This window comes from Tupaia chinensis, unplaced genomic scaffold (assembly GCF_000334495.1).
Source record: "Tupaia chinensis unplaced genomic scaffold, TupChi_1.0 Scaffold000318_1, whole genome shotgun sequence".
Classification (NCBI taxonomy): Eukaryota; Metazoa; Chordata; class Mammalia; order Scandentia; family Tupaiidae; genus Tupaia; species Tupaia belangeri.
In genome coordinates this window covers 2,118,685-2,145,284 of record NW_006159811.1, presented here as the reverse complement: position 1 = coordinate 2,145,284, position 26,600 = coordinate 2,118,685, and the positions used below count along the sequence as shown (strand labels likewise).

At 41.3% G+C, this 26,600-nt stretch overlaps 1 protein-coding gene and 1 long non-coding RNA gene across 3 annotated transcripts in view; one reads left to right on the top strand and one right to left on the bottom strand.

The window, feature by feature from the left end:
- The window catches only part of RASGEF1B (RasGEF domain family member 1B), a 607,920-nt gene that overhangs the window by 70,649 nt on the left and 510,671 nt on the right, over positions 1-26,600 (bottom strand). Inside the window, exon 1 of one of the 2 annotated variants that reach the window (XM_006151446.3) lies at positions 2,636-2,852. The exons of the other annotated variant lie outside the window; for it this stretch is intronic. Within the exon in view, the coding sequence (XP_006151508.1) occupies positions 2,636-2,770 (135 nt within the window). The 5' untranslated portion in view covers positions 2,771-2,852. Of the gene's footprint in view, positions 1-2,635; positions 2,853-26,600 lie in introns of those variants that run through there. 2 annotated transcript variants of the gene reach the window in all.
- Positions 13,862-26,600, top strand: part of LOC114008308 (uncharacterized) — a 15,368-nt gene continuing 2,629 nt past the window's right edge. Inside the window, exon 1 of the long non-coding RNA XR_003549868.1 lies at positions 13,862-13,932. This is a non-coding gene — a long non-coding RNA (uncharacterized LOC114008308). The remainder of the gene's footprint in view (positions 13,933-26,600) is intronic.

Genomic DNA, 26,600 nt, shown 5'->3' with positions numbered 1-26,600 from the left:
TGGGCTGCAAATTGCAGGCACTTCGCTTTTCTCTTCTCCCTTGATCTCCCATTCATAGTCATCGGGAATTCCTTTCCTGCCATGCTGTCTCTTCGGGATCTTTACTCTTTGTCCAGCTCTTGCATTCACTCTGACTACCCTGGCTCAGGAATGCTTTTCCACTCATGGGACATCTGTAGGAACTGCTTTCTGGATGTCCTGTCCTTCACTCAAAGCTCTGTCCACTCAGGTTCACATGTCTCCCAGAATACTGCCCGATGAACCTCCAAAGCTCAGCTCATGTTCCCTGAAGAAACCTTTCCATGACCTGCACTGTCTGTGGTCTGGCAATCAGGGACTGTTCCTCATAAATGTGTGACTCAGCTTGGTGCTCATGCCCGCTGTACACACTCGGCAGAATGCAGACTCCAGTTTATTATTATTTTAGCTTTTTTTTTTTTCCATAGGTGCATACACTCACCCGAGAGAGTTAGAGAAAGAGAGAGGGAATGTGAGAAACCACCCCCTCCCCAGGTGATATAGCCATGCTGTAATCCTTTCTTCTCCATTCTCCTCTTGGAATTTTGGGCATGCACACACATGCACTTGGCATGTTTTTAAAGCCACTGGTCTAACACTCGAGCCGCAGTTGGCCATGTGGGAGTCCAGTGCCTTAGCCACCATGCCACCTGCTGGTCCCATCAGTTTATTTTATTTTTTAAATTTTTTCATTGCCAGAGAATGTGTGTGCTCACCAGAGAAAGCAAGGTGACAGAGGGAGAGATGGAGGGAGAAAGTACCCAGCAGTGGGGCACGGTGATACAGCAGTTCCTTTTCCATTTTCTGTCCTGTCAGGATGTGGGGTGCAAATGCACATGCACCTGGCATGTGTTTCAAGCTGCTGGGACCAGTTTTTGAACCATGGTCAGCCATGTGGTATCTGACTCTCTTAATCATGAAGCTATGGGACTGCCCCAAAATACCAATTTCAAATGGGGTGGCAAAGGATTCTGTCCCTTTGCCAGTGTCTGCATTACTGATGCTGTGCAAAAACTCTTCTGAGGCCCCTCCTGAATGTATGACCTGGAAATGCTGAACCCGCCCACCCTGGTCTTCAGGCCCCGTCTTCATGCATTTCTTTCCTTCCTCTCCACCTGCCCATCTTCATACTCCACCTATCCCTCAAAGAGTAAACTAAACCCCTCATTTCCCATACTTTCCCACAGCTCCTTTGTCAGAAAAATTCTCCTACTCCTATGGTCCACCCAAAGCAATTTTTACAAATTTATTTATTTCTTCCATGAGCAGGAAAGACAGAGAGAGAGAGAGAAAGAGAGAGAAGGGCAACACCCTGTAAGACAGTCTTGACGTGGTAATCCATCCCAGTCTCACCCAGCCCTGCATCATGGGCATGCACCCTGTTGTACTCAGGGAGGTCTCCAGCTGCAAACTCAGAACCTTCCCATGTGGGCCAGCCTTACAGAGCGCTGTGTTTTACCACCACATTGGCAACCTAACTGTAGCTTCCTCTTGGCTTCATCTGTCATTCGAGTCCACACATTTTAGTTATTACATGCCCTTACTAGGTTTGAGGGAGCAGGGCCCACCCCTCTCTCTGATTTATTCTTGTTCTCATTCTCTGCCTGCTGCTTTGTGTCACATCATGCCCATAGATGCTCGATATATGATTTCTGAATAAAAAAAAATGAATGTGGCAATGTAGGTTAAAAATAACAGACAGCTAAAGATTTGGCATTAGGCTGACTTTACTGGTTGGGGGAGGGAGTAGGAGAAAGAGGAACTGTGTCTGTCAGAGGACTGAAAGGCATGAAAGGCAGCACATCATGAGAAGCAGCATGAACAGCTGATTAAGGGTGGCTTTTGAGACAGACCTCTTGGGTTCAAATACCAGCTCCGGCTCTTATTTGTTGTATAAACTTTGAACATCAGGTGATGTTTTTTACCTACCTCATAGGTTTTGTTGTGAAAATCAAATGAGCTAATAAGTGAAGTAGAGTATGTCCCATTGTGGTAGATTGCAATGTTATTTCAAATATTTTGCTGCCCTTTATGTACACACACATACCCACACACACACACACACACACACACACACACTCATATTTCTGGAAGCTGGAAGTCTGAGTCACTACACCAGTGTAACAGGTTTCTAATAAGGCCCTATTCTGAGCTGCAGACTGCTTTTTTTACCTACCTCATAGGTTTTGTTGTGAAAATCAAATGAGCTAATAAGTGAAGTAGAGTATGTCCCATTGTGGTAGATTGCAATGTTATTTCAAATATTTTGCTGCCCTTTATGTACACACACATACCCACACACACACACACACACACACACACACTCATATTTCTGGAAGCTGGAAGTCTGAGTCACTACACCAGTGTAACAGGTTTCTAATAAGGCCCTATTCTGAGCTGCAGACTGCTGATTTCTCTCTGCGACCTCACAAGCCAGAGAGTGAGAGATCTCTCTGGGGGTCTCTTCTTACAATAGCACCAATCATTCATGAGGTCTCCCAAAGTCCCCACCTCCTAATAGTGTCACACTAGGGGTTGAAATTTCAACATACCAATTCTGGAGGGACACAACCATTCAGCCCACTTCACTACCTTTGGCTGTTGCCATGTGACTTACTGTGGTCCTTTCGCTGACATCAGGCTTGACCATATGACTTGCCAATGGCATTTGAGTGGATGTGACATATGCCATGACTGAGCAGAGTTTATCAGGGCCATTGTGCCCTTCCCCTATGCCAGAAGATTGACGCATCTCAAATAGGGTCTTCTCACCCACCCTGGGTCCTGTACTGAAGACCGTACTGGAGTGGAGCCTCACTCATTACAACAACATACCACCTCTGTTGTAAACACTGAGATTTGGAGGCCGATAGCCCAGTGTGAAGGGGTATTCAATCCACACAAAGCCCTTAGAACAATGCTTAGAACACAGAAGGGCTCCATAGCGATCATTGTGACGAATGTATTCTGACTCTTTTTGACATGACTCCCTAATTGTCACTTGTTTGTCTTAAATTAGAGCCTTATCTCTGCATTCTTCAAAGTATTTTGTCACAGATGATCATCTGACTAAGAGCCAAAAGGCGTGGGTTCCAATTCTAACTCTTCCCCATGACCATGGTCACAGGACTTGTTCCTTTTCAAGCTCTGTTTCCTCATAGATAGTTGTCAAGGTTCCTTCCAGTTCAAAGAAGTTTCTGAGTCTGGACACGCAGCTTCCAGAATCTTTCATGTCAGTAAACAAATGTTGGCTCTACCAGTTACCACGCCAGGTGATTTGGGGACCTCAACTTCAATCTCAACCCTGTTTCTCTTTCATGGGATTTACGTTAGGTTTTAGCCATTGTCAGATTTTTAGGCTGTGGCATTTATGAGCTCTTGCGGTGCAATGCTTTTTTTCCCTAAAATTAAGTTAGGTCACAAAACTCTTAGCCAGAGGGAAAAAAGTGGTTTCCTAGAAAAGAGAAAAATCATGCTTTAGTGAGGTTATAAAAAGTCTTTGGCTAACCAAGTAAGTCTTTAACTTAAAGGACTTAAAAGGCAGGATACAATCAGAGAAGGAAAGTAGGCTGCTGAGGTGGGCAGACCTCCGGCCTGAGAACCACAGTGCTGGATCCCAGCCCATTTCTGCTGTTAGCCAGCCAGGGGACCTTGGGCCTTCGCTCACTCCTCTGAATTTCACTTTCCCGGTATGTAACAGTAAGCAAGCTCCAGATTCCTGCACAGCACCGGCTAATGTTTCAGCACTACGATTCTCGCAAACTTCATTGACAGGGCTGTTTTTGACAGGCTTTACGTGGCAGTTCCCTTCATTTGGAGAGTAGGGGAAAAACATCACAGAAGGGATATGTGTACAGGGGAAGCCCAACCCACACGGATCTTCAGAATTACTAATGAATTTTGATGCTAAAGGAGAAATCAAAGAAAGGACTTGATTTATAATCATTGAACCAAACAAGCACAATGCGGTTTGCCAAAAGAACAGGTAGCCTAGTGTCTTTTCCTGCACACCATCGAGAGATTTTTCTGCTCCAACATGGAGAGCTCATCTCTGCCATGTTCTTCCCAGCGCTCCTGAAATCTATCCAGGATGTGGCCCTCACAGTCTCAACCAGGGGTCTGTCCAGTAGAGTGGGTACCAAAGCTGGATCAGAGCATTATTGCTTTACCAGGTCTTCCTCCTATCACTTGGGTTGGCAGGTGCCTGCTATTCCCATGGCCCTGGCTCAGCAGAGTCAATGGATAATTCAGCTTGCCCACACACCCATCCTTCCTCTGGATTTCCACCAGTGCCCTTCCTCAGCCTGACACGCTCCCAGCCCATGAGCAGAGATAACCCCAAGATTGACTTTGGCAAATACACAATCTAAGTATGAGCATGTGGTTCAAGTTAAATCCCTGGGAGCTCCCTGAACCACTTCAAAAACATATTGTCCCTCCCATGTAGAGACTTCATAATTACCCAAACTTGTGAAAGCCCACTCCTAGCCTCGGAAGGGTCCCTGCTCAGCACTCTCTGAGGGTCTCTGCTCACACTCTCTGTGTGTGGTACAGCTGGTGGCAGACTTCTCTATAGTGTTCAGTCCCAGGCCACACTGCCTAGGGCTGCCCGTAACCACAGAACAGGTGCAGCAGAGGTGCGAGAGAGTTGGGCCATTCCTACCTAATAGGGGATTCCTCACATGGACATCTTTGCCTCAGGGACTCTCCATGGGGCTGGTCAAAACATCCTCAGAACTGTGTTTGGTCGGAAACTCTTGTGCCCTTTCCTTCGTTCCCTTTCTCCTTTCCTAGGTCTCAGAGCTGCCTCACAGGCTGCAACTTCCCCTATCTACTCTTACTGTTTCCTACTTCATCCTTTACACTCACAGGCTCTCTCCTAAGTACGTTTCTTCTAAAAATCAAACAAACAAACAAAAATTCTTTCTTTCTACCAGGAATGATACAGAGCTATATAGGAAGAGAGAGTCAGAGGGACGGGCACTCCCAACAGCATCTTTCACCCAGTCTCAGGTGGCCCAGATCACAGGCACGTGTGCACTTGCCATGTTCAGGAATGTCCTGGCACATAAACATGTGGGTCAGCCTTGCAGAGCAGTGTGTTTCCACTGTGTCACTGGGGGGCTGCCCCTCAGAAAACCTCTTGACCATCTAATTCCATGGGCATCTGCCTCTTGGAGAAACAGGAGCTTGCACACTGGCGCACTGTATTAGCCAGGGTTCAGAGAAGCAAAAGCAATAAGGAACTGACTCATACAATTATGAAGGCTTAAAAATTCCCATGTTCTGCAGTTGGCAAGTGTAGATCCAGTGTAGTTCCCATCTGAAAGCCCACAGGCTAAAGACCCAAAAGGAAGTGGTGTTTCAGTCTGATTCTGAAGGTCGGAAAAGACTGATCAGCTCAAAATCAGGCAGGAGTAGTAGTTCTCTCTTACTTTTGGAAGGGTAAGCCTTTTTGTTCTAGTCAGTGCTTTGGCTGGTTAGATGGGGATCAGCCACATTACGGCAACCTGCTTCATGCAGTCTACCAATTTAAGTGTCCAAATACAAGCACACTTAGAAGGATATTTGGCCAAATATCTGGGCACTCAATGGCTAAGTCAAGGTGATACATAAAATTAACCATCACACCCTTGGAGTACAACAGGTAATCAGTTAAACCACTTTTGCTAAAGTAATAAATACAAGTCAAGTTCTCAGGGTATGAGTTGCACTTATTCTTATATCTGTCTTTCTAAAAAGTCTAGGAATGCCTTGAAGGTGGGACTCATGTCTTAATCATTTTTAGATCTTAAATACATCATAGGCACTCAATAAGTTTTCTTTCCTACTGTGTTCCATGTACAAAGTGCTAGGGATGTAGCCAGGTCCTTGTCTTCAGTGTATACATAGGCGAAAGACATAAACAACAACAAATAAAAATATAGAAACAAAAATATAATGAGGCAGTGCTAAGTGTGAAAAAGTAAGACTAAAGCAGGGGAAAGGGACAGAGATAGATGGAAAAGTGTCATATTACATATGGGTTCAAAGAAACCTTGAATGAATAACTTGATTGCTGAAAGAATTTTTTTTTGAAGAGTTTTTTTTTTTTTTTTTTTTTTTTTTTTTAAGGGGCGCGCGCTCCCCCACACAAAAAGGGGCGCGTGCGCTCCCCAGACAAACAGCGAAAGAGAGGCAGAGAGACAGAAAGCGAGAAATCACCCCCCAGGGGAGATGGCCATGCCGCAATCCCTTCTCCTCCATTCTCCTCTCGGGATCTTGGGCACGCACGCACAGGCGCCTGGCGTGAGTTTTAAGCGACTGGATCCGGGACTCGAACTGCGGTCGACTATGTGGGAGTCCAGCGACATAGCCATTATGCTAACTGCTGGTCCCTGATGAAAGAATTTTTGATGAAGGTATCAGGAAGGTTCTGTAAGGTTCTTGGGGCAAGTAGAAATTTGGAGGTGCACAGAGTAGAAGGAAGGCCTCTTTTCTTTGCCAGGTAATCAGCTCAACTAAATTGTTATTTCCCCCATCTCTGGTTCATACAGTGTTCTTCGCCTCTCTTTCTACCAATTTTACAACTTTTCTTAAGAAGAGTGGGCACAGAGGGCCCCTTCTTGAGGGACTTCTTTACCAGAGTAAGTTTAAGTTAGTTCGTACCACGTTGACCTTCTTCAACATGAGGGCTTGAGCCAGTTTCCACTTCTGAAGAAATGGCTCTAAAAGCAGTACTCTGGAGACACTTCAGTAAATGAAGACAGACTTGGCAAAGAAATTCCGAGCCTACGGGCAGATAATTAAGAGAGATTTTCAAAGCCTAGGGGGAAATCAAAGACCATTATGTATGTATGGTTTGCACTAAACCACATTTATTACAAATTGAGCTCTATACAGCTGTGCAGTATTAAAGGGGCAGAATACACAGCCAATGAAAGAAAAAAAGTCACGTGGGTGCTAGTCGAGTATCTACAGAAGCCACGCATAAGTCAGGCTTTACAACTTGTCCTGAGTAATCTCAAAAATCAACACGGGGGACCAGCAGTTAGCCTAACGGCTATGTTGCTGGACTCCCATGTAGTCAACCGCGGTTCGCGTCCTGGACCCAGTGGCTTAAAACTCATGCTGGGGCATGTGTTCATGCGTGCCCAAGATCCTGAGAGGAGAATGGAGGAGAAGGGATTGCGGGGTGGCCATCCCCCCTGGGGGGTGATTTCTCGCTTTCTGTCTCTCTGTCTCTGTCTGGCGAGCGCATGCGCCCTATAGCAAAAACATCTTCAAAAAAAAAAAAAAAAAAAAAAAAAACAAAAAACCCAACACAGGTACTTTTATTGTAGTATTAAGAAGGAGATGATGATGTAGCAATTGAGGGAAAAAATGAAAATTCCCTTTTCCCCTTAACCCTCCTCAACCTCTACTCAACTCCTTACTTTTGACAAGGATGTGCTAAGAGGAATAACATTTTACATAGAGTCACCTGAAGTCTTTGGGAGATTAGTGGAAGAGTTGGACTTTGGATCCAGGCAGGCCTCGAAATGCAGTAGCTCCACCATTTAGGCACTGTGTGAGCTTAGACCAGCTGTTCAGACTCTTGGAGCTGTATATCCCCTGTTTGTAGAATATCTACTTGAAGGAGTTGTTATGATGATCACACGAAAAAGAGTAAGAAAAGTGCCTGGCACGGCTAGGTGCTCAGTGAATGATGGCTTATTTTCTTGGGAAGGAAAATTTCTCAAGGAACTCAACAGAGCATTTATCATAGTTTCCTTCTTGTTATTACTAATAAAGATTATGATATTATAAAGTGGGTTTTTTAAACTTAATTTCCTCTATGAGAGAGGGAGACAGAGACAGAGACTCAGAGAAAGGGAGGAAACCCTAACGGGATCTTCACACTATGATCCAGTCTCCAGCCCCAGTCAGCCAGGATCATGGGCACACAGGCATGGCCAGCATGCACAGGGTGACCTCGGCAGGTGAGCCTGGGACCTTCCCATATGGTCTCAGCATTAGGGAGTATTGCATTACTGCTGTGCCACCATGTCTGGTCCTCAAACACTTCTTTCTCAAAAGCAAGGAACACAAAATCAAATGTCTTTCATAAGCCTACAAGAGGATTTGATTTTGTGATTTGTAAAGGGGTAGAGTGGGGATGAGAAAAGGACTACAGCAAATTGCAGGGCCTATCTTCAAAGAGCGTGACCAAAAGATTATGTTCGATATAAGGGGATCGTCCCCCCATCTAAAGGAGGTACTGGGGGGCCTTGAGTTTTATCTAAAAATAGTAGGTGCCACTTTATCTGGAGATAATAGAAACTCAATACTGGCAGACTCTTTTTTTCATGCGCTCATCACAAGGAGAGAGAGAGAGAGAAAAAAAATAAGAAATCACCCTCCTAGAGGGATGAGCATGCCGTAATCCCTTCTCCGTTCTCCTCCTGGGATTTGGGAAGCAGATACACACACACACACCCGGTATGTTTTACAAGCTACTAGGTCCAGAAATTGAACCACACAGTAAGCCATGTGAGATCCAGCCACCTTAGCTACCATGCCACTGGCTGGCTCCTCATCCATATTTCTATGTGAAATTTCCAGTTTGTATAAATGGATCCAAATCAAATTCAATTAACCAAAAATATGTAGAACCAACAAGCAGATCTACAGTGGAGATGTGACTGAGTGACCAGTTTGCCACTTCTGGGAGAGGAACATTCCATGATTACATTCTACTTGTACAAAGAAATCTGTTAATTTTTTTTTGTTGTTGTTTGTTTGTTTTTTTAAGAGAGGTTTTTGCTATAGGGTGTGTGTGCTCACCAGACAGAGACAGACAGAGAGATAAAAAGTGAGAAATCACCCCCTAGGGGGGATGGCCATGCCACAATCCCTTCTCCTCCATTCTCCTCTTGGGATCTTGGGCACGCATGCACACGCACCCGGCGTGTTTTCAGCCACTGGGTTCGGGATGCGAACCGCCGTCGACTATGTGGGAGTCCAGCGACATAGCCATTACGCTAACTGCTGGTCCCGAAATCTGTTAGTTTTTAAATAATTTTTCAACTAATTCCACAGAGAACAAAGAAGCTGACATATAAATAAATCTCTTCCTGCATATTTCTATTTCTAGGATATCAAGGATCAAACATAAACTTTTTTTTTAAAGAGTGTTATTTATTCCTCAGGAGTCAGCTGATTGCTGGTAGGTAGACAGTTCATAGATATGCAAGGTAAAGACAAGCTGATCCCTGCTGATAAAGCTATTTTCTAGGCATGTGCTTATAAAATGTGACATTTCTCCTTATGGAAGCAGAGAGGGGAGAAAGCATTCATGAACAGTCTACAAAACTGTTACCTTCATCTTTAAAAAGACTGCAGAAAGAACGTAGAGTTATTTTTTTTTCTTTTTAAAGAGTCTTTCTATTGACTTCAGATTAGCTTCACAATGACAAAGAATGCTCCAGAGAAGTGCTGATTGGAAACTATCAGTGACTAGAAAGTATTAAGCCACCAGTATTTTAATTAACTTGTTCCACTCCATTTCTGAGCTTACTGCAGAGAAAGAAAAGGAATTGTATTTTAATATCAAAAGTCACATTACTTAACATTTACATGTTAAGCTAATGTTAAGCTCCATTTTTTGATTGACAGCCTCCCATACACTCAAACACCCTAAAAGCAGCGACTATAAATTTGGAGCATTTGTAACAACCCAGGGGATTTTTAGAGTAGGTGACTATCCAGATGTAGGTGCCTCATTTATCTGCAGAAGCTGTCCCCTGTGGAGGAAATGTACTGTGACATTCATTTTGATAGGTAACAGGTATATTTACATAGCGTTACCTCAGCTGGAATATGGCTGTGATAACAGGAACAGAGAAACGCTGGGCCAGAACTACGGGGCATCTTTAAGGAACATGCTCACTTCCCTAACGACACATACGGGGGTTTGTCAGAATTGACTGAGGGCGACTGAAGTCTTGGTATCACTTCCCAAGGTGCCTGTATGTTCCCCAGACACATCTTCACCAAATAATTGCTCAATATATTATATAACTGTCCTAACAGTCATGAGCACGTACTGGATCTGAGGTCTGATTTACCTTTTTTCTTTGTTTGTTTTAAAGTTCATCTATTAGGACCAGCAGATGGTATAATGGTTATGTGCTAGACTCCCACATAGTCGGCTATGGTTCAAGTCCCAGACCCAGAGACTTAGAAAACTCATTATGGGTACGTGTGTGTATGTGTGTCCAAAATCCTGAGAAGAGAATAGAGAAGAGATTGTGGTGTGGCCATTCCCCCCCACCACCCGGGGGGTGGTGGTGATTTCTCATTTTCTGTCTCTTTGTATCTCTGGCAAGTGTACATACCTTATGGCAAAAACAAACAAACAAATAAAACACAAAAACTTCTCTCTAAAAATAAAACAAATGAACAGATTCGTTTATTTATTTATTTTCAAAGTTGACTCATTCACTTAAATCTTCCATGAGTGAGAAAGACAGACAGACCGAGAGATCGTGCCCTGAACAGGGTCCTGGTGTCACAATCATCCTGAATCTCAGTCAGTCCTGGATCAGGGGCATTTGTGTGCCCAGCATACTCAAGGAGGCTTTCAGACCTGAACCCTCCCATGTGATCCATGTGATTCAGTCTCACAGAGTGTCACATTTGACCTCTGTATCGTCTGACCCCCAAAGTCTATTTATTTCTTCCATGAGCGAGAGAGAGGGAGAGAGAGAAAGAACCCAGAACTTTCCCATGAGAGCCAGCTTCGCAGAGCACTGTGCTTCACTATGGGCCACTCTCCAACCTCTTGATCCACTTTATCAAATGGCTCTCTCAGTGACATGCAACTCTTTGAGTTCATTTAGTCTTCTTCTGATTTCTAAATCTTGAATTCTGGGTAGGAAACAAATTCCTTGAAGAGAATGTGACCTAGAGATGCTCATGTTCCTTTCAATTCTAGCACTATAAAATTGCTTTACCTCTTAAAATATTAGGTTAGCAAAGAATAACAAGGATCTATAGAAAGAAACCAAAAAATAATTCTATCAGAATGAATTTCTGGCATTTGTTATTGAGAAAAAAAAAGATTTTTTTCTCTTATTATTGAGAAAAAGCATATTTTAAAATTTATAAAATTTAGAACCTGAGATACATAAATAATAAATGGCATTTTTAAATAAAGTATATTAATATCTTTGTGAGTTAGGCACTAAAATAAAATAGGGATACTGTGATATAGCATATAAAATAAATTTTCTATTTGAAAAACTAGTATCAGTTACTTCTCCAGTTTCCTATGCTCTTTCTCTATCTCTGATATTATAACGGCCCTAATAAAATCAACTCATTTTTATGATGAGTGTATTTCAGTTATGGTACTGAATACACTGTAGTCTGAGAAAGGCTTTCTGGAAAGATGAGTTAAAATTAAGTAAGGGTAAACAGATCTTTTTGCAACCATGTCCCCTGGGATTATAGTGTTCCCAAGATATTTCATAATCTCAGTTGGGTCAACACTACAGTTGACTTGGATGGCAGAACTCCAAGGGGTTGCTCCACTGGGTTTGGCACTTAATAATGCTGAAGTTGTGTTTTCCCTTGAGAGAGGACCCCATAATGGAAATGGAATCTCCAGAGTGGAATTTAAGGTGGTCAAGACTCTTGCAAGGTCAATGAAAATCTGGTTGGCCATTTCAGTAGAAGACGAGGCCTAATTGAGATAGTGGTCACATTTCAATGCAGATTATTGCATTATGCTCAGTTCCTGCTGTCATTTCAATTAGAATCAATGGTCTTTCTTCCCAATTCCCTCAAATGTCTAGGTTGCTGTGACTTGCCAAGAATGTATTAGAGTTCTTTAATAAAGATAGATACTTCACAGTAGTGGGTTAAGTGCTATAGCTAACAGTTAATTCTTGCTTCACTAAGCCAAACCAAATAATTCTCATTTAAATGCAGACATCCATCCTGCTTCCCAGTATCAGAGCAGCTATGAGTGCTCATGCTACGTAAACCTTACTTCAACTTAGGGGCACAGGACATTTCCAATAGCACCCCATTGTGAATGATAAACACCCAAACAAAATGATACTTGTCCAAATAAATGGGTAAAATAAGCTTTGTGGAATCTCTTCCTAAAGTCTGTGCTTTAAAAAAATGTGTTCACTGTCCTGCTCAGTCGTGAAGCTGTTAGAACACTTGTGGGCCTCCCAGCCATTAGTATGAATTAGAAAGCTCTACTGAATAATCTCCACAAACTATCTCACAGAAAGGGCTTGGGTTTTTCAGACTAAGTGCACATTCCACATATAAGTCACTATCACTTTGGGGTTGACTGGAAAGGGGCAGGTATTTTTGCAGTCCTGGGAGTGTGTGTATGCCTGTGACAACTGATTAGCTCTTTCAAAATTAATAGCTTGAAATTAAAACAAGCCCGGGGTTAGAAGAAAGGGAAATGGTTTTTCTATGTAAGGGAAGCTTCAGCCTCCTCAGAAAGCCCCTTGCCTCCCCTTCATCCTTCCCCTTCCTCTTATTTTCCAGCTTAGGAATGACAGCTGTCAGCTAGAGGACTACATGGTTATGACTTAGCAAGTGAGTTTCTAGATCTTGTAGGCAGGAGAAACCGTGCAAATAACTGGAGACAAAGATGTCAATAAAATGTATTTTTTCTGTAGTCATATCACAAAAGGACCTTGAAAGTTTCTCAGGGGGAGTCATCCTGCTGTGAGACAGGCTGGATCTTCCTTTCTGGCTGCCATTCCTCTGGAGATGCAGTCTACCTTTCCCTGGCACCCTGCTACACAGCACAGGTGTGTGTTACTCAGTGAGAAATAGAAGAGAAGGGACCAGCAGGTGGTGTGGTGGTTAAGGCGCTGGACACTCCCACATGGTCGACTGCAGTTTGAATACCAGACCTGGTGGCTTGCTTTCTCACTTTCCCTCTCTCTGTGTATCTCTCTGTGGTCAAATTAAAATAAGTGAATGAATAAATGCAATTAAATAAATAATTATTAAAAAAGAGAAAGAAATAGAAGAGAGAGAAAAGGCTCAACAGAAAATAAAGATAAATACTGTGTTTCCAGGGTAGGTGTGGACATAGGAACAGGGAACATGGTAATGTGGTGGAGGTTTAGAGGAAGAAAAAGGAACTAGGATTTTTTTTTGGGGGGGGAGAGAGGTTTTTTTTTTTTTTTTTTTTTTTTTGCTGTAGGGCGCGTGCACTCGCCAGAAAGACAGAGAGAGACAGAGAGACAGAAAGTGAGAAATCACCCCTTGGGAGGGTGGCCATGCCGCAATCCCTTCTCCTCCATTCTCTTCTCAGGAACTTGGGCACACATGCACATGTGCCCTGTGTGAGTTTAAGCCACCGGGTCCAGGACTCGAACCGCAGTCGGCTATATGGGAGTTCAGCGATATAGCCATTACACTAACTGCTGGCCCCAAGGAACTAGGATTTAACACATTTTCTTTTTTTTTTTTTACTTTACCTTCTTGATCTACTTCCAAGACTTTGTTTTGGAAAGTATTAGAAACTAAAAACACACTATCTTAGGTTGTCTTCTAAAGTTAAACAAGAAAGAAAGGAAGGAAAGAAAGAAGAGAAAGAAAGAAGAGAAAGAAAAGAAAGAAAAGAAGAGAAAAGAAAAGAAAAGAAGGAAAGAAAGAAGGAAAGAAAGGAGGAAGGAAAGAAAGAAAATCTGAATCTTTTATAGAACTTTTCCCCCAGACAGTAGAAAATACACCTTGGCCACCACAGTGGCCCAGCAGTGACAGAGGGCTCCACAATGCCAAGGCCATGTGAGAGGATCCCAAGGTCTCCCTGTACATGCTGGGCACAGGGCACTGTGATCCTGGCTGGCTAAGGCTGATGGTGGATTGCAACATGGGGATTCTTGGGGATATTTCTCTCTCTCTCAGGTAAGCAATAAATAAAAAAACTTGAAAAGAAAAAGAAAGACAATATACCTTGATAGTCTTGCTGACTCTCTAAGAAGTTTAGAAGCCTGAAATCTGTTTAAACTAAGAATTTCCTTGTTAGTTAACTAAGCTGTGCAAGGTTTTATTTGTTTTTTTTAATTGCCAGAGGATACAAATTGTTGTTTAATTGTTTGCAGAGAAGAGGAGAGGGGGAGGGAGGGAGGGGGAGAGAGAGAGAGAGAGAGAGAGAGAGAAAGTACCCTCCAATGGGCACAATCATGCCACAATCCCTTTTTCTCCATTTTCTCATCCTGTTTGGATTTTAGGCACACGTGCGCATGTGTGTGCGCGCACACACACACACACACACACACACACATACACACGTGTTTTTCAAGCCACCAGGGCTAGGATTCAAACTACATTTTGGCCGTGAGGGATTCAGCTCTCGTAACTACTAGGCTACAGTGCTGACCCAATTTTCTCTAACTACTAACTTCATTTTCCTAACAACTCTTCTTATGTTTCCATATTTTATTTGATAAAGAGAAGCTCTCCCATATGCAATTTTAATTTTTATTTTAAAAGAAAAATGGTAATATCATTTTATAGGCAAAACTAATTTTTAATCAAATTTCCTGCTAAGAATGCATACTAACATTTAATATTATTCCGTTTTAAAGATTGTCACCATTGTAAAACACTGAGTGAAGAGAGAGAACTAAAGCTTTGATCTTAAGTGGATGTAGTTTCAAATTCCAGCTTTGTCACATACTAGCTGTGTGACAGTGAGCTAATGACTGAACTTTCATGAGCATCTGTGTGTTCACCTCTAAAAGTAAAGGTGAATAATAAACAGCCAGCAGCATTTTGTGGGGATTACTTTAGGTACCAAAAAATAAATATCAACCATGGCAGATAGAATATTCATTCTGTTCATATTCTTCCTCCCAATTTGAAAATGCTTTCCAGAAAATTCAGTTTAATTGGTATTCTTAGCACACCTCTTCAGTCCAGTCAGCTCTGTGGTAGGCATTAGGAGAAGTCATAAAGAAAGAGAAAACCAAAGCTATGTCTCAGAAGAACATCCTTCTATTTGAGGAGACAAGATGTATAAATGAAATTCAAGTGGAAGCAATTATGGCACATGTAGACATAACATCATTAGATGTTATGGTATAAACAGCAGGTGTCAAGAAAGATTATGGGAAAGAGATGAGTTTTATTTAGACTTTTATGATATATAGAATTTTAATTGGCATAAGCAAAACAAACCTTTTTTAAAAATAAACAAGCCCAGAAGACTTATTTCATGGAATGAACATGGCTGAAGATTTGAAAGTAGAAATGGATGGAGGATATACCTCCTAGAAACTGACTAGCCTGGAAAAAGAGCTCAAAGAAATGGTTCAAAAATAGTATATGGGGACCAGTTGATGAAGTACTTTAAATATTGTCCTAATTAATAGAATCTGATCTCTGAGCTCTTCATGAAGAGAATGAAAACAGAATTTTGGAAAGGTTATTGGTGTCCAGAGACAAAGTTTAGAGCCAGAAACTGTTAGTCATGTGATTGGAAGAGAGTTAAGTTGTTTGTAGTTCTTGAGTGCTTCTGTACATTTTGTATGTCCCATGCCATGGTTCATGATTTTCACCAATTCACTTACAGGTTAGTTTCTTCCACATTAACTAAACTCAGAAGAGACCAGCTTATAACAGTCAATTTAACAATTCTGAAAAAATATGTAATTATTAGAGGTGGCATGGTGGTTATGGGTGCTGCACTCCCACATGGATGACCGTGGTTCAAGACCCGGACCTGGTGACTTGCTTTCTCACTTTACCTTTCTCTCTTGTTCTGTCTTTCTCTGGTCAAATTAAAATAAATCAATAAATCAATAAATAAAGTTGAATAAAATAATTCTTTAAAAAATACATAATTATTAAGAGAAATGGAGTGTACTTATGTTAAGTAATTTAGTTTATCTGGTTTCTCTCCAATAGAAACACAATTCTGGAAAATTAAACCAACATCAGAAAGCTTATGAGTTATTCAAACTTTTCAGCCATTCATCAGTTTTTCAAATATTTACAAAGCATCTACAAAGTGACAAACACGTAGGTGTCAATCAGCATGGGACACTGAGACCAGTAAGTGGTTTAGCAGTGGTGGAGGGGGAAACAGTGGGTGTCTAGAGGTGAGCCAAGAAGGGAAGAAGGATACAGGACACACAGGGCTGTATATTTTGCAAAGGGACTTAGCTATATTTTTCTCCATAGTCATAAGCCATTAAGTAGTTTTTGTAAGTTTAGAAAAAATATTTTAATTCCCAAATATGTGATTAGATACAACACTGGTAAATAGAATTTTACTTACTATAGAATGTATGTGTTTGTACTAGTTATGTTACTGGATTCAAATAAACATATATAGAAAATTATATGAAAATCAGCTATCATGACCTCTTCAGAAGCTAAATTTTGGTTATAATAATGAATTACAGGGACCAGCAGCTGGTCTAATGGTTGTCACTGGACTCTCATGTAGTTGACTAGTTGACCGCAGTTCAAGTCTGGGACCTGGTGGCTTAAACTCACGCTGCGCACGTGTGCATGCGTGCCCAAGATATCTCGAGAGGAGAATGGAGAAGGGATTGTGGCGTGGTCATCCCCCCTGGGGAATGATTTCTCGCTTTCTTTTTTTTTCTGTCTCTCTCTGTCTTTCTAGTGAGCACACGTGTCCTATAGCAAAAAAAAAAAAAAAAAAAAAAAGCTTCCAAAAAAAAAAAAAAAAAAAAAAAAAAAAAACAAAAAAAAAAAACAACAACAACTTTCCACAAAATATAAATAAATAAAGGATCACAAGAGTGTGGCACATATACTCTATGGAATACTATTCAGCCATAAAAAAACAACAAGACCCTGGATTTGATAGAAAGTGATGAATATGGAAGATTTATTACTGAGTGTAGCAAGCCAGGCTATGAAAGGGAGATATTGTATGTCTCCACTTAACATATACCGACTGGTACACTGAAATATAAAAGCATTAAAAATAGTTATGGACACTGGAGACAGTGTGAAAGGAAGGTGGGAGAGGAAAAAAGGGTAGGGACGGAAATTAGGGAGAAAAACAGAGAGGCAAGGCATTTGTGGGACATAGAGATGGCTTATTACCTGTTGATAATAGCGTGTATATATTCTCAGCTGGACTGGTCTGAAGTGTATTTCATGTTGGGTAAATTCACTTTACAAGCTTAGCGATGCATAGTGATTGAATGTATAAAATAAATGAAAATTAAATAAAAAATGGATCACAGACTGAAGATGACAAGTATCCCTAGGAGTCAGTATAAACATAGAAATTGGGATTATTATGCTTTCAAATTAATGGTCAAATTAATTCCAATGAAAGGGGAAAAAAGAATGAAATGAAAAAAAAAAAAAAAAAGAATGGAATAGAGTAAAATCGGTATCAGGGATGGGGAACAACTATCATACAAAGTTGGGAAGGTCCGTCCACTACAGGGACTCTAAAATGTCTAAGTCCCAAATTAAGCCTTACTACAAATGTTTAAATTTTTGATAATTAACACATTTACTAGTGAAGCAGTGCTTCCACCTCTGTCCCTGTCCACCCTGTACCCACTCTTTATAGTCTTTTTTGGTAACTATTTTACTAAATACTGTTCTCTTCTGACCCTTCTTTATGCATATCTCAGATACATCTTGGTAAATAGGAAATTTCATTAGGTTAAAAGGAGGAAGGAAACCAACCAACATTTATTGGTCAACCACAACTTGTCAGACAGTTAGGTATTTTCCCATAAGTTACGTCACTGATTTCCTTTTTTTAAAGAATTATTTTATTTAACTTTATTATTATTATCATTATCATTATTATTTTCAGTTTGATCAGAGAGAGGCAGAGAGAGAGAGAGAGAGAGAGAGAGAGAGGAAGAAAAAAAGCAAGCCACCAGGTTCGAGACTTGAACCGTGGTTGGCCATGTGGGAGTTCAGTGCCTTTAACCATCATGCCACTTGCTGGCCCCCGTCACTCATTTCTTGTAATGACTCTGTCAAGTTGATCTTTTTATTTGCCACAAGCCTAGACCTCACATCAGGTGGGCAGAAAACCCAGCCCTTTGTGTCATACTGTAAAAGCACCTCCTCTACAATCTATTGCCTCTAGAGTCACATCGAACACAGCTTTTGATTTCTGAATTTCAACTGCTAGTACTACCTTCTTAACGTTTAAAAAATATTCACCTTTCAGGGTTGTACTGAGGATTAATTAAGTCACTAAGGAAGTACAGGGAGATACTAAGAGCTCTATAAATGGAAGCTATTACTATTATAATGCCTCAGGGAGAACTTCCTGTGTCAGTCTAAGCTCATTCAACATGTATTGATTTCTGTTTAACTGGTAGAAATGGCCCCCTTTTTGGATTTTGTCTATTCTGATGCCAACTCTACTCCTGAGTAATAGCTATCATCTACTTCTTATATAAAGATAAATAAATCTAGGTATTAGATGACTAGATCTTCTCTTTGGAAGTCAAGCACAAAGCCCAGGGATAAAAATCACCACTTTCACTTATCTCAAGGGTTAGCAAACTTCCATAAAGGCCCAGATGGCAAATACTTTAGACTTTGGGGGTCATAATTGAAACTACCCAACTCTGCATTGGAACACAGAAGCAACCACATAAACAAATGTGTGTGTCTGTGTTCTGATAAGACTTTATGAGAACACTGATATTTAAATTTCATGCAATTTACATATGTCACAAAGTATTATTCTCTTGATTTTTTTTCCCAACCGTATGAAAGTATAAAAATTATCCTTAGTTCATGAGCCATAGAAAAGCATGTAGTGGGCTGGGTATAGCCTGTGAGACAGAGTTTGCCAACTCTTGCCCTAAATAATGATTTGATAATCTTGTCAATTGACTCTCTCTCTCCCTCTTGTTTTTTCTCTATATTTCTCTCCTGCTATATGAACAAGCAGACAGGAAAACTAAAAGCCCTTTTGGAAGGAGTACTCTTATTGACAGCAATCTAATTTCTTTCAAAACCATCTGGGGTGGGGGGCGACCCTGTAGCCTAGTGGTTAAGGGAGCTGGATCACATATGGTCAATCTTGGTTTGACTCCTGGTCCCAGCAGCTTGAAAAACAAGCCAGACATGTATGCATTCATTCCTTAAGTCCCTATAGAATGGAGAAATTGAGGAAAGCGAACTGCAGCATGGCCATGCCCCACTGCTGGTTGCTTTCTCTCTCTTTCTCTGTCTCTGGTGAGCACATATACCTTTTGGCAATTAAAAAAAAAAGCAGCTTAGGGTTTTTTAAATATAAGTTAATGATTCATATAAAAATTTAGATACAGGTTTGAGCTGAGTTAATATCAACTAAATGATCTTGACGTTGGAAAACAAATAAGAGTTTGTCCAGCTGTTAGGAAATTAAACAACATTGGACGCTGAGAGTATGTAATTACTTTACTTGAAAACTAAACGTCAGAAGAAGTTAAGGTATTGTGGCGTCTTGATACTTGTGTCCCTTACAGACGGGGGTGGGGGGACACAGCTATTGAACACAGTATACACAGGGAATCCTCCATGGCGCAGGGAGTTCAGGAACACCCTGGTCTGGCCTCCCGGGGGGGCTTTGCATTGGCTGAGAGCCTAGAGGTCTGACTTGGGGACACACAGAACCACTAGAAAAAAAGCAAGCCACCAGGTTCGAGACTTGAACCGTGGTTGGCCATGTGGGAGTTCAGTGCCTTTAACCATCATGCCACTTGCTGGCCCCCGTCACTCATTTCTTGTAATGACTCTGTCAAGTTGATCTTTTTATTTGCCACAAGCCTAGACCTCACATCAGGTGGGCAGAAAACCCAGCCCTTTGTGTCATACTGTAAAAGCACCTCCTCTACAATCTATTGCCTCTAGAGTCACATCGAACACAGCTTTTGATTTCTGAATTTCAACTGCTAGTACTACCTTCTTAACGTTTAAAAAATATTCACCTTTCAGGGTTGTACTGAGGATTAATTAAGTCACTAAGGAAGTACAGGGAGATACTAAGAGCTCTATAAATGGAAGCTATTACTATTATAATGCCTCAGGGAGAACTTCCTGTGTCAGTCTAAGCTCATTCAACATGTATTGATTTCTGTTTAACTGGTAGAAATGGCCCCCTTTTTGGATTTTGTCTATTCTGATGCCAACTCTACTCCTGAGTAATAGCTATCATCTACTTCTTATATAAAGATAAATAAATCTAGGTATTAGATGACTAGATCTTCTCTTTGGAAGTCAAGCACAAAGCCCAGGGATAAAAATCACCACTTTCACTTATCTCAAGGGTTAGCAAACTTCCATAAAGGCCCAGATGGCAAATACTTTAGACTTTGGGGGTCATAATTGAAACTACCCAACTCTGCATTGGAACACAGAAGCAACCACATAAACAAATGTGTGTGTCTGTGTTCTGATAAGACTTTATGAGAACACTGATATTTAAATTTCATGCAATTTACATATGTCACAAAGTATTATTCTCTTGATTTTTTTTCCCAACCGTATGAAAGTATAAAAATTATCCTTAGTTCATGAGCCATAGAAAAGCATGTAGTGGGCTGGGTATAGCCTGTGAGACAGAGTTTGCCAACTCTTGCCCTAAATAATGATTTGATAATCTTGTCAATTGACTCTCTCTCTCCCTCTTGTTTTTTCTCTATATTTCTCTCCTGCTATATGAACAAGCAGACAGGAAAACTAAAAGCCCTTTTGGAAGGAGTACTCTTATTGACAGCAATCTAATTTCTTTCAAAACCATCTGGGGTGGGGGGCGACCCTGTAGCCTAGTGGTTAAGGGAGCTGGATCACATATGGTCAATCTTGGTTTGACTCCTGGTCCCAGCAGCTTGAAAAACAAGCCAGACATGTATGCATTCATTCCTTAAGTCCCTATAGAATGGAGAAATTGAGGAAAGCGAACTGCAGCATGGCCATGCCCCACTGCTGGTTGCTTTCTCTCTCTTTCTCTGTCTCTGGTGAGCACATATACCTTTTGGCAATTAAAAAAAAAAGCAGCTTAGGGTTTTTTAAATATAAGTTAATGATTCATATAAAAATTTAGATACAGGTTTGAGCTGAGTTAATATCAACTAAATGATCTTGACGTTGGAAAACAAATAAGAGTTTGTCCAGCTGTTAGGAAATTAAACAACATTGGACGCTGAGAGTATGTAATTACTTTACTTGAAAACTAAACGTCAGAAGAAGTTAAGGTATTGTGGCGTCTTGATACTTGTGTCCCTTACAGACGGGGGTGGGGGGACACAGCTATTGAACACAGTATACACAGGGAATCCTCCATGGCGCAGGGAGTTCAGGAACACCCTGGTCTGGCCTCCCGGGGGGGCTTTGCATTGGCTGAGAGCCTAGAGGTCTGACTTGGGGACACACAGAACCACTGCCCTCTCCCAAGTCTTCAGCAGTGTCATCCCCCCCCCCCCCCCCCCCCGCCCCGGGTCCTGCCTCCACTACCTTCATCTCGCCTTTCCCACTACCATAAATTGTTTAAGAGCTCAGGCAGCTAGAACCATAAGTCAGAAAGACAAGTTGTTTAAGGAAAACTTCTGCTTTTGTCAACACACCACTCCCCTAAACCAAAAAAACCCCAAAGCCTTGCTAATTGCTTAAAAATTATTAGGGAAAAATACTTTAATATTTCCATTAATTATCTTACAACACAAGCATCTCTTTGTCGTCTGGGAAGCCAGCCCTTTTAAAGGGGGTAAATAGTTTCAGTCTACTCAGGAAAATTCCATCTGCCCTAGTGGACTTTTCAGAGTGATGGATTCTTGGAAACAACATCTAGAATGCTGAGGAAATTTGTGACTACTTTAAGAATTCATGTTAGAATCTCTGTTGTTAGCACAGAAACTGGCCCTTTGCAGTGCTTGAAGAAAGTCTAAGTACTGTAATTTTGAAGAAGAGATATTTGAACTGGGGCTTAAAGAATTATAATTGGCAAGAGACGGGTTGGGAGGACCAGCAGTTAGCATAATGGCTATGTCGCTGGACTCCCATGTAGTCAACCGCGGTTCGAGTCCCAGACCCAGTGGCTTAAACTCACGCCGGGCATGTGTGCATGTGTGCCCAAGATCCCTAGAGGAGAATGATATAGAAGAGATCATGGCATGGCCATCCTCCCTGGGGGGTGATTTCTTGCTTTCTCTCTGTGTCTTTCTGGCAAGCGCACGTGCCCTATAACATAAACCTCTAAGAAAAAAAAAGAGAGAGAGAGAGAGAGATGAGTGGGGAGAAGGGAATGGACAAATGCAGAGGAAAGCGAAGGCATGAAATATTTGATGCTCCAAGAAAGCATGGATCTTGGCCATGCTATTACCCAGGATGGACCTCACCACCAGCCCTTGACAGAGCTCCCAGTTCACTGAGAATGTGTTCAATGAATTCATGAATGGATTCTTGCTGAGAGGAGAGAAGAATAAAACTACAAAGACAAGGTCTGTCAGGTATCAGCAGAAAACAGAATCTCCTCCAGACAATTCCAGAGAAGAGACTTCACTGAAGGGATGGGTAGAAACTGAGTAGAGTGAAAAGAAGCAATAAGGGGTGCAGAGGCCCCCAGACACTAGCCACAGGGGCTGAGGCAGTCCCTAAGCTGAAGAGGCTGGAACAGTCCCTTGGCAGCAAGAATGTTGCTAGTGCCAGAGCGCGGTAGTAGAAGGGTATGAGGAGGAGATCCACTGACCTCTCCTTTCTCTGCCCTTCATTCTGCCAGTGCTTCCCATGGGCTGAACTCAACTAGAACCCAGAGAACACAAGAACAAAGAAGAGAGGTTGCAGAATGGATCTGGGAATGGGAGCGAACAGAAATCATCAGCCCATAAGGTGAACTGAAAAAGGCCGGTTTAAAGAAAAAAAAAGTCATGCTTTCACTTCTCAATGTCTTCATTCACTGCCTACTTCCCAGAGATATACGGGAGCCCATTTGTCTCATGTTAATTGGATTGATAAGTTATTAGCTGCCAATGGCTATTGGAGATTTTAGATGGAAAAGTGTCACAGTATGAAGCTCTGGGAAGCTTTATCCACATTCACATTCCAGCCTCAGACACTCCTTAACCACAAATACAGGCCAGTGTTACTTCAAAGTTCTGTGTCCTGATTTTCTTATCTATGAAATGAAGGAAATACAGGAGCTGCCCCATAGTGTCGTATGGATCAAATGAGATAATCTAATGAAAGTGCTGAAGTCTAATGGTATATCACCTTTTTAAAGAGCTTGTGTAAGAGAGTTAGGCAAATTTGTCTTCTGTTGAAGAATTTCCTCTCGAGTCAATGTTAGAGCACGGTTTTAGTGAATTTGGTGATCATAAAGACTAGAATCTCAAGACACTGTTTCTGTATAGTCAGGTTAGGAATTTCCGCTTCCTTACACATTGATATTTCTTGCCTCTAAATAATATTAGAATGTTAGAGAGACTTTAGGTAACACCAGTGAGGTCCACCTGCTTGTGCGCTCTACATACAGCTGAGATTTAGCTACCAGTGCATTTCTGCAAATTGCTTCTTTGGCATTTCAGCATGTTATTTGAAAGAACAACTGAAGCAGAAAGAAAATCAAGCAACAACAGGAGGGCTTCGTTTTTAAACTCATTAGTAGGCAAGCCGAAAAATTTGCTTAGATCAGTTGAGTTTCAAATGTAAGAACTGGGTTCTGATTTGAAAGTCGGTAGCTACAGGTTCAAAGTCTAAAGCATGTTTTCCTCACCCATTTCCTTATTTTTCCAGCCAGAGGTTCACATGCCTTTGTAATAGGTGAGATGTGTAACCACGGAGTGCAGTGTGCTCCTGTTTACACCATCATTAACATTTAAACAGACATACATTTTATGGAAAGACTGGCTCTAATTATGATTTTTACTCCTTTCCCCCACTTCCAACAAAGTGTGTTTTTGTTTTTTGTTTTGTTTTATTTTGTTTTGTTTTATAGCACTGCTGTATAGGAGACATTATTGTGATTGGGTTCTTGATGAATATATGTGGAAATTTTGAATATTACAATGCATTTATAATTCTGGCACAACAATTTAACTTGCATAAGCTAGATAACATGAAGATGTGTTTTAAATATCATTTTGATACTTTGGACTTGTAGTTATTTAATAAGACTTCATGATGATTCTTAAAGATAAGATTTCTATTATCATAATGTACAGTTCATATAAGTAAAGAATTGCAACTTTTCCAGTGAGTTAAATTTTTTTTAGTTGCCACAGGGCATGTGCATTAGCCAGAGAAAGAGACAGAGAGAGACAGAGAAAGCACCCCCTATGGGGTACGATCATGTCACAATCCCTTCTCTTCCATTTTCTCATCCTGCCAGGATTTGGGGCAGGCATGCACACATACCCAACATCTTATTCTTTTTTAATTTTAAATTATTTATTTTATTTGTTTATTTTTTATTTGCTCACCAGAGAGACAGAGAGAGAGAGAGAGAGAGAGAGAGAGAGAGAGAGAGAGAAAGTGAGAAAGCAAGCCACTGGGTCCAGGACCTGAACTGCAGTTGGCCATGTGGGAGTCCAGTGACACAACCACTATGCCATGTATTGTGACCCCCGACATATTTTTCAAGTTGTTAAGACTGAGATATGAACCACTGATGGCCATGTAGGATCCAACTCCCTTATCCAGTAGGCTATGGGCCTAGCCTGAGTTAATTTTTATAATGCACCTAAAAAAAATGATCTCTTGGGCTATAAAGCATGGTCTTCACAAACTTCCTTTGTCATTGCTTAGTAATGTTTGAGGTTTGCAGACAGACTTCAGAAAGGAAAGGCAGCAAGCCTTTTTTTTTGTTTTGTTTTTGCTATAGAGTGCCTGCACTTGCTGGAGAGAGACAGAAATGGAAAGTGAGAAGCTCCCCCCCCCCCCCGGGAGGGTTGGGCCCCTCCACAACGAGGGGATTGGGCCATGCCACAATCGCTTCTTCTCCATCCTCCCCTTAGGATTTTGGGTACACATGTCCAGTATGTTTTTCAAGCCTCTGATTACGGGACTTGAACTGTGTTGCCAGCCATGTGGGATCTAGGCATCTTAACTACCATGTCACCGGTAGCCCTCACCAAACTCTTAATCTGGTTATATATAGGAGAGAGGTGTAAAACACAAGTTTAAAAACAATGTCAATCCCTCCTCAGGGGTCTCTGATCCCCCCCTTCCTAAAGAATTATTTATTTAATTTAATTTATTCATTCATTTATTTATTTTAATTTAATGAGAGAGACACACACACACACATAGAGACAGAGAGAGAAAGCAAGAAACAAGCCACCAGGTCCAGGATTTGAACCATGGTCGGCCAGGTGGGAGTGTCCAGCACCTTAACCACCATGCTACTTGCTGGTTCCCCCAATCCCTTTTATACCTCTCTTTTAGAATCTGTTGTCCGAGGCCATGGTAAAGAACACGAAGCCTGCATTAGAATACTGGCTGCATCATTTACTAACTGTGCCCTTGCACAAGTACAAAAACCTTTCTGTGACTCAGTTCAACCATCTGTAGAAAAGAAATGACAATAATTCTCCCTAACAGAGTTGTGAGTAGAAACTTACTTGAAATAAGTAAGAGCTATTATTTGGTTATTAATAATTAATATGTTTACAATGCCCTCTATTCTAGTAAAATGTGACCTCCTGAGGGTAGTGGCCACCCTGTTTTATTTACCTTCCTTATTTCTGAGCCATAATACTACGTCTAACAAATAAGAGATGTTCAAGAAAGCTTTACGAATACATGAATGACTGAATTCCACATGGCCAAGTAATGTGGGATGTCACTGATGCTTTCATCAGTGTGGACCTAATGGCAACTGTCCTACCCTGCCTATAACCGTTGTTTCTTTCAGCCGTCACTGTCTAGCTTATGCTCTGAAGGTGTTCTGAGCCTGTCTGTACTGGTCCAGGTAACCAGCAGATGGGTCAACTCATGAAGACAAATCTATAGACCGATAAAGGTCAACTATGAAGAAAGTTACTTTTAAAACACATCGGCCTTCTCAGTGCTAGAAACTTTAATCACTTTTCAGATTCCCATATGGGAATTCCAATCTAAATGATAAGTCCAGTAGGTCAAAAGGCACTTAGTCCATGTGGAAAGTCAAAGTTGACAAACCAGTCAGTACTTCCCTTTGGCACCATTCTCTTCGGCAGCTGCAGCTTGAAGCTGTTGAGCAAAGCTACACTTGCCTCAGACACTTTCTGGGAAGAGAAAGAGTATGTAAAAGTGGTTGAAGTACACCTTCACAGAGGATGAGTGTCACCTTCTTCATTTCCCCAAACTTTACTCAATCTTTGACTTTTAACTAAGAGAACTTTATAAAAATGTAACATGTTTAATATGTATTTAGAATATCTTGCGATGAAAAAAAAAAAGATCGTGTTCAATAAACATACAATAATTCCTAATATTTGTCTCTGCAGTTAAAGTCTCCTCAGCTTCCATCTAGCCGTGTGTCGGCCCCAATTCTTGCCCTCTTGCTTATGCTGAGTCTGTACTTGAAAAATACTAGACACACACACACACACACACACACACACACACACACGCACACACGCTGTATCTAT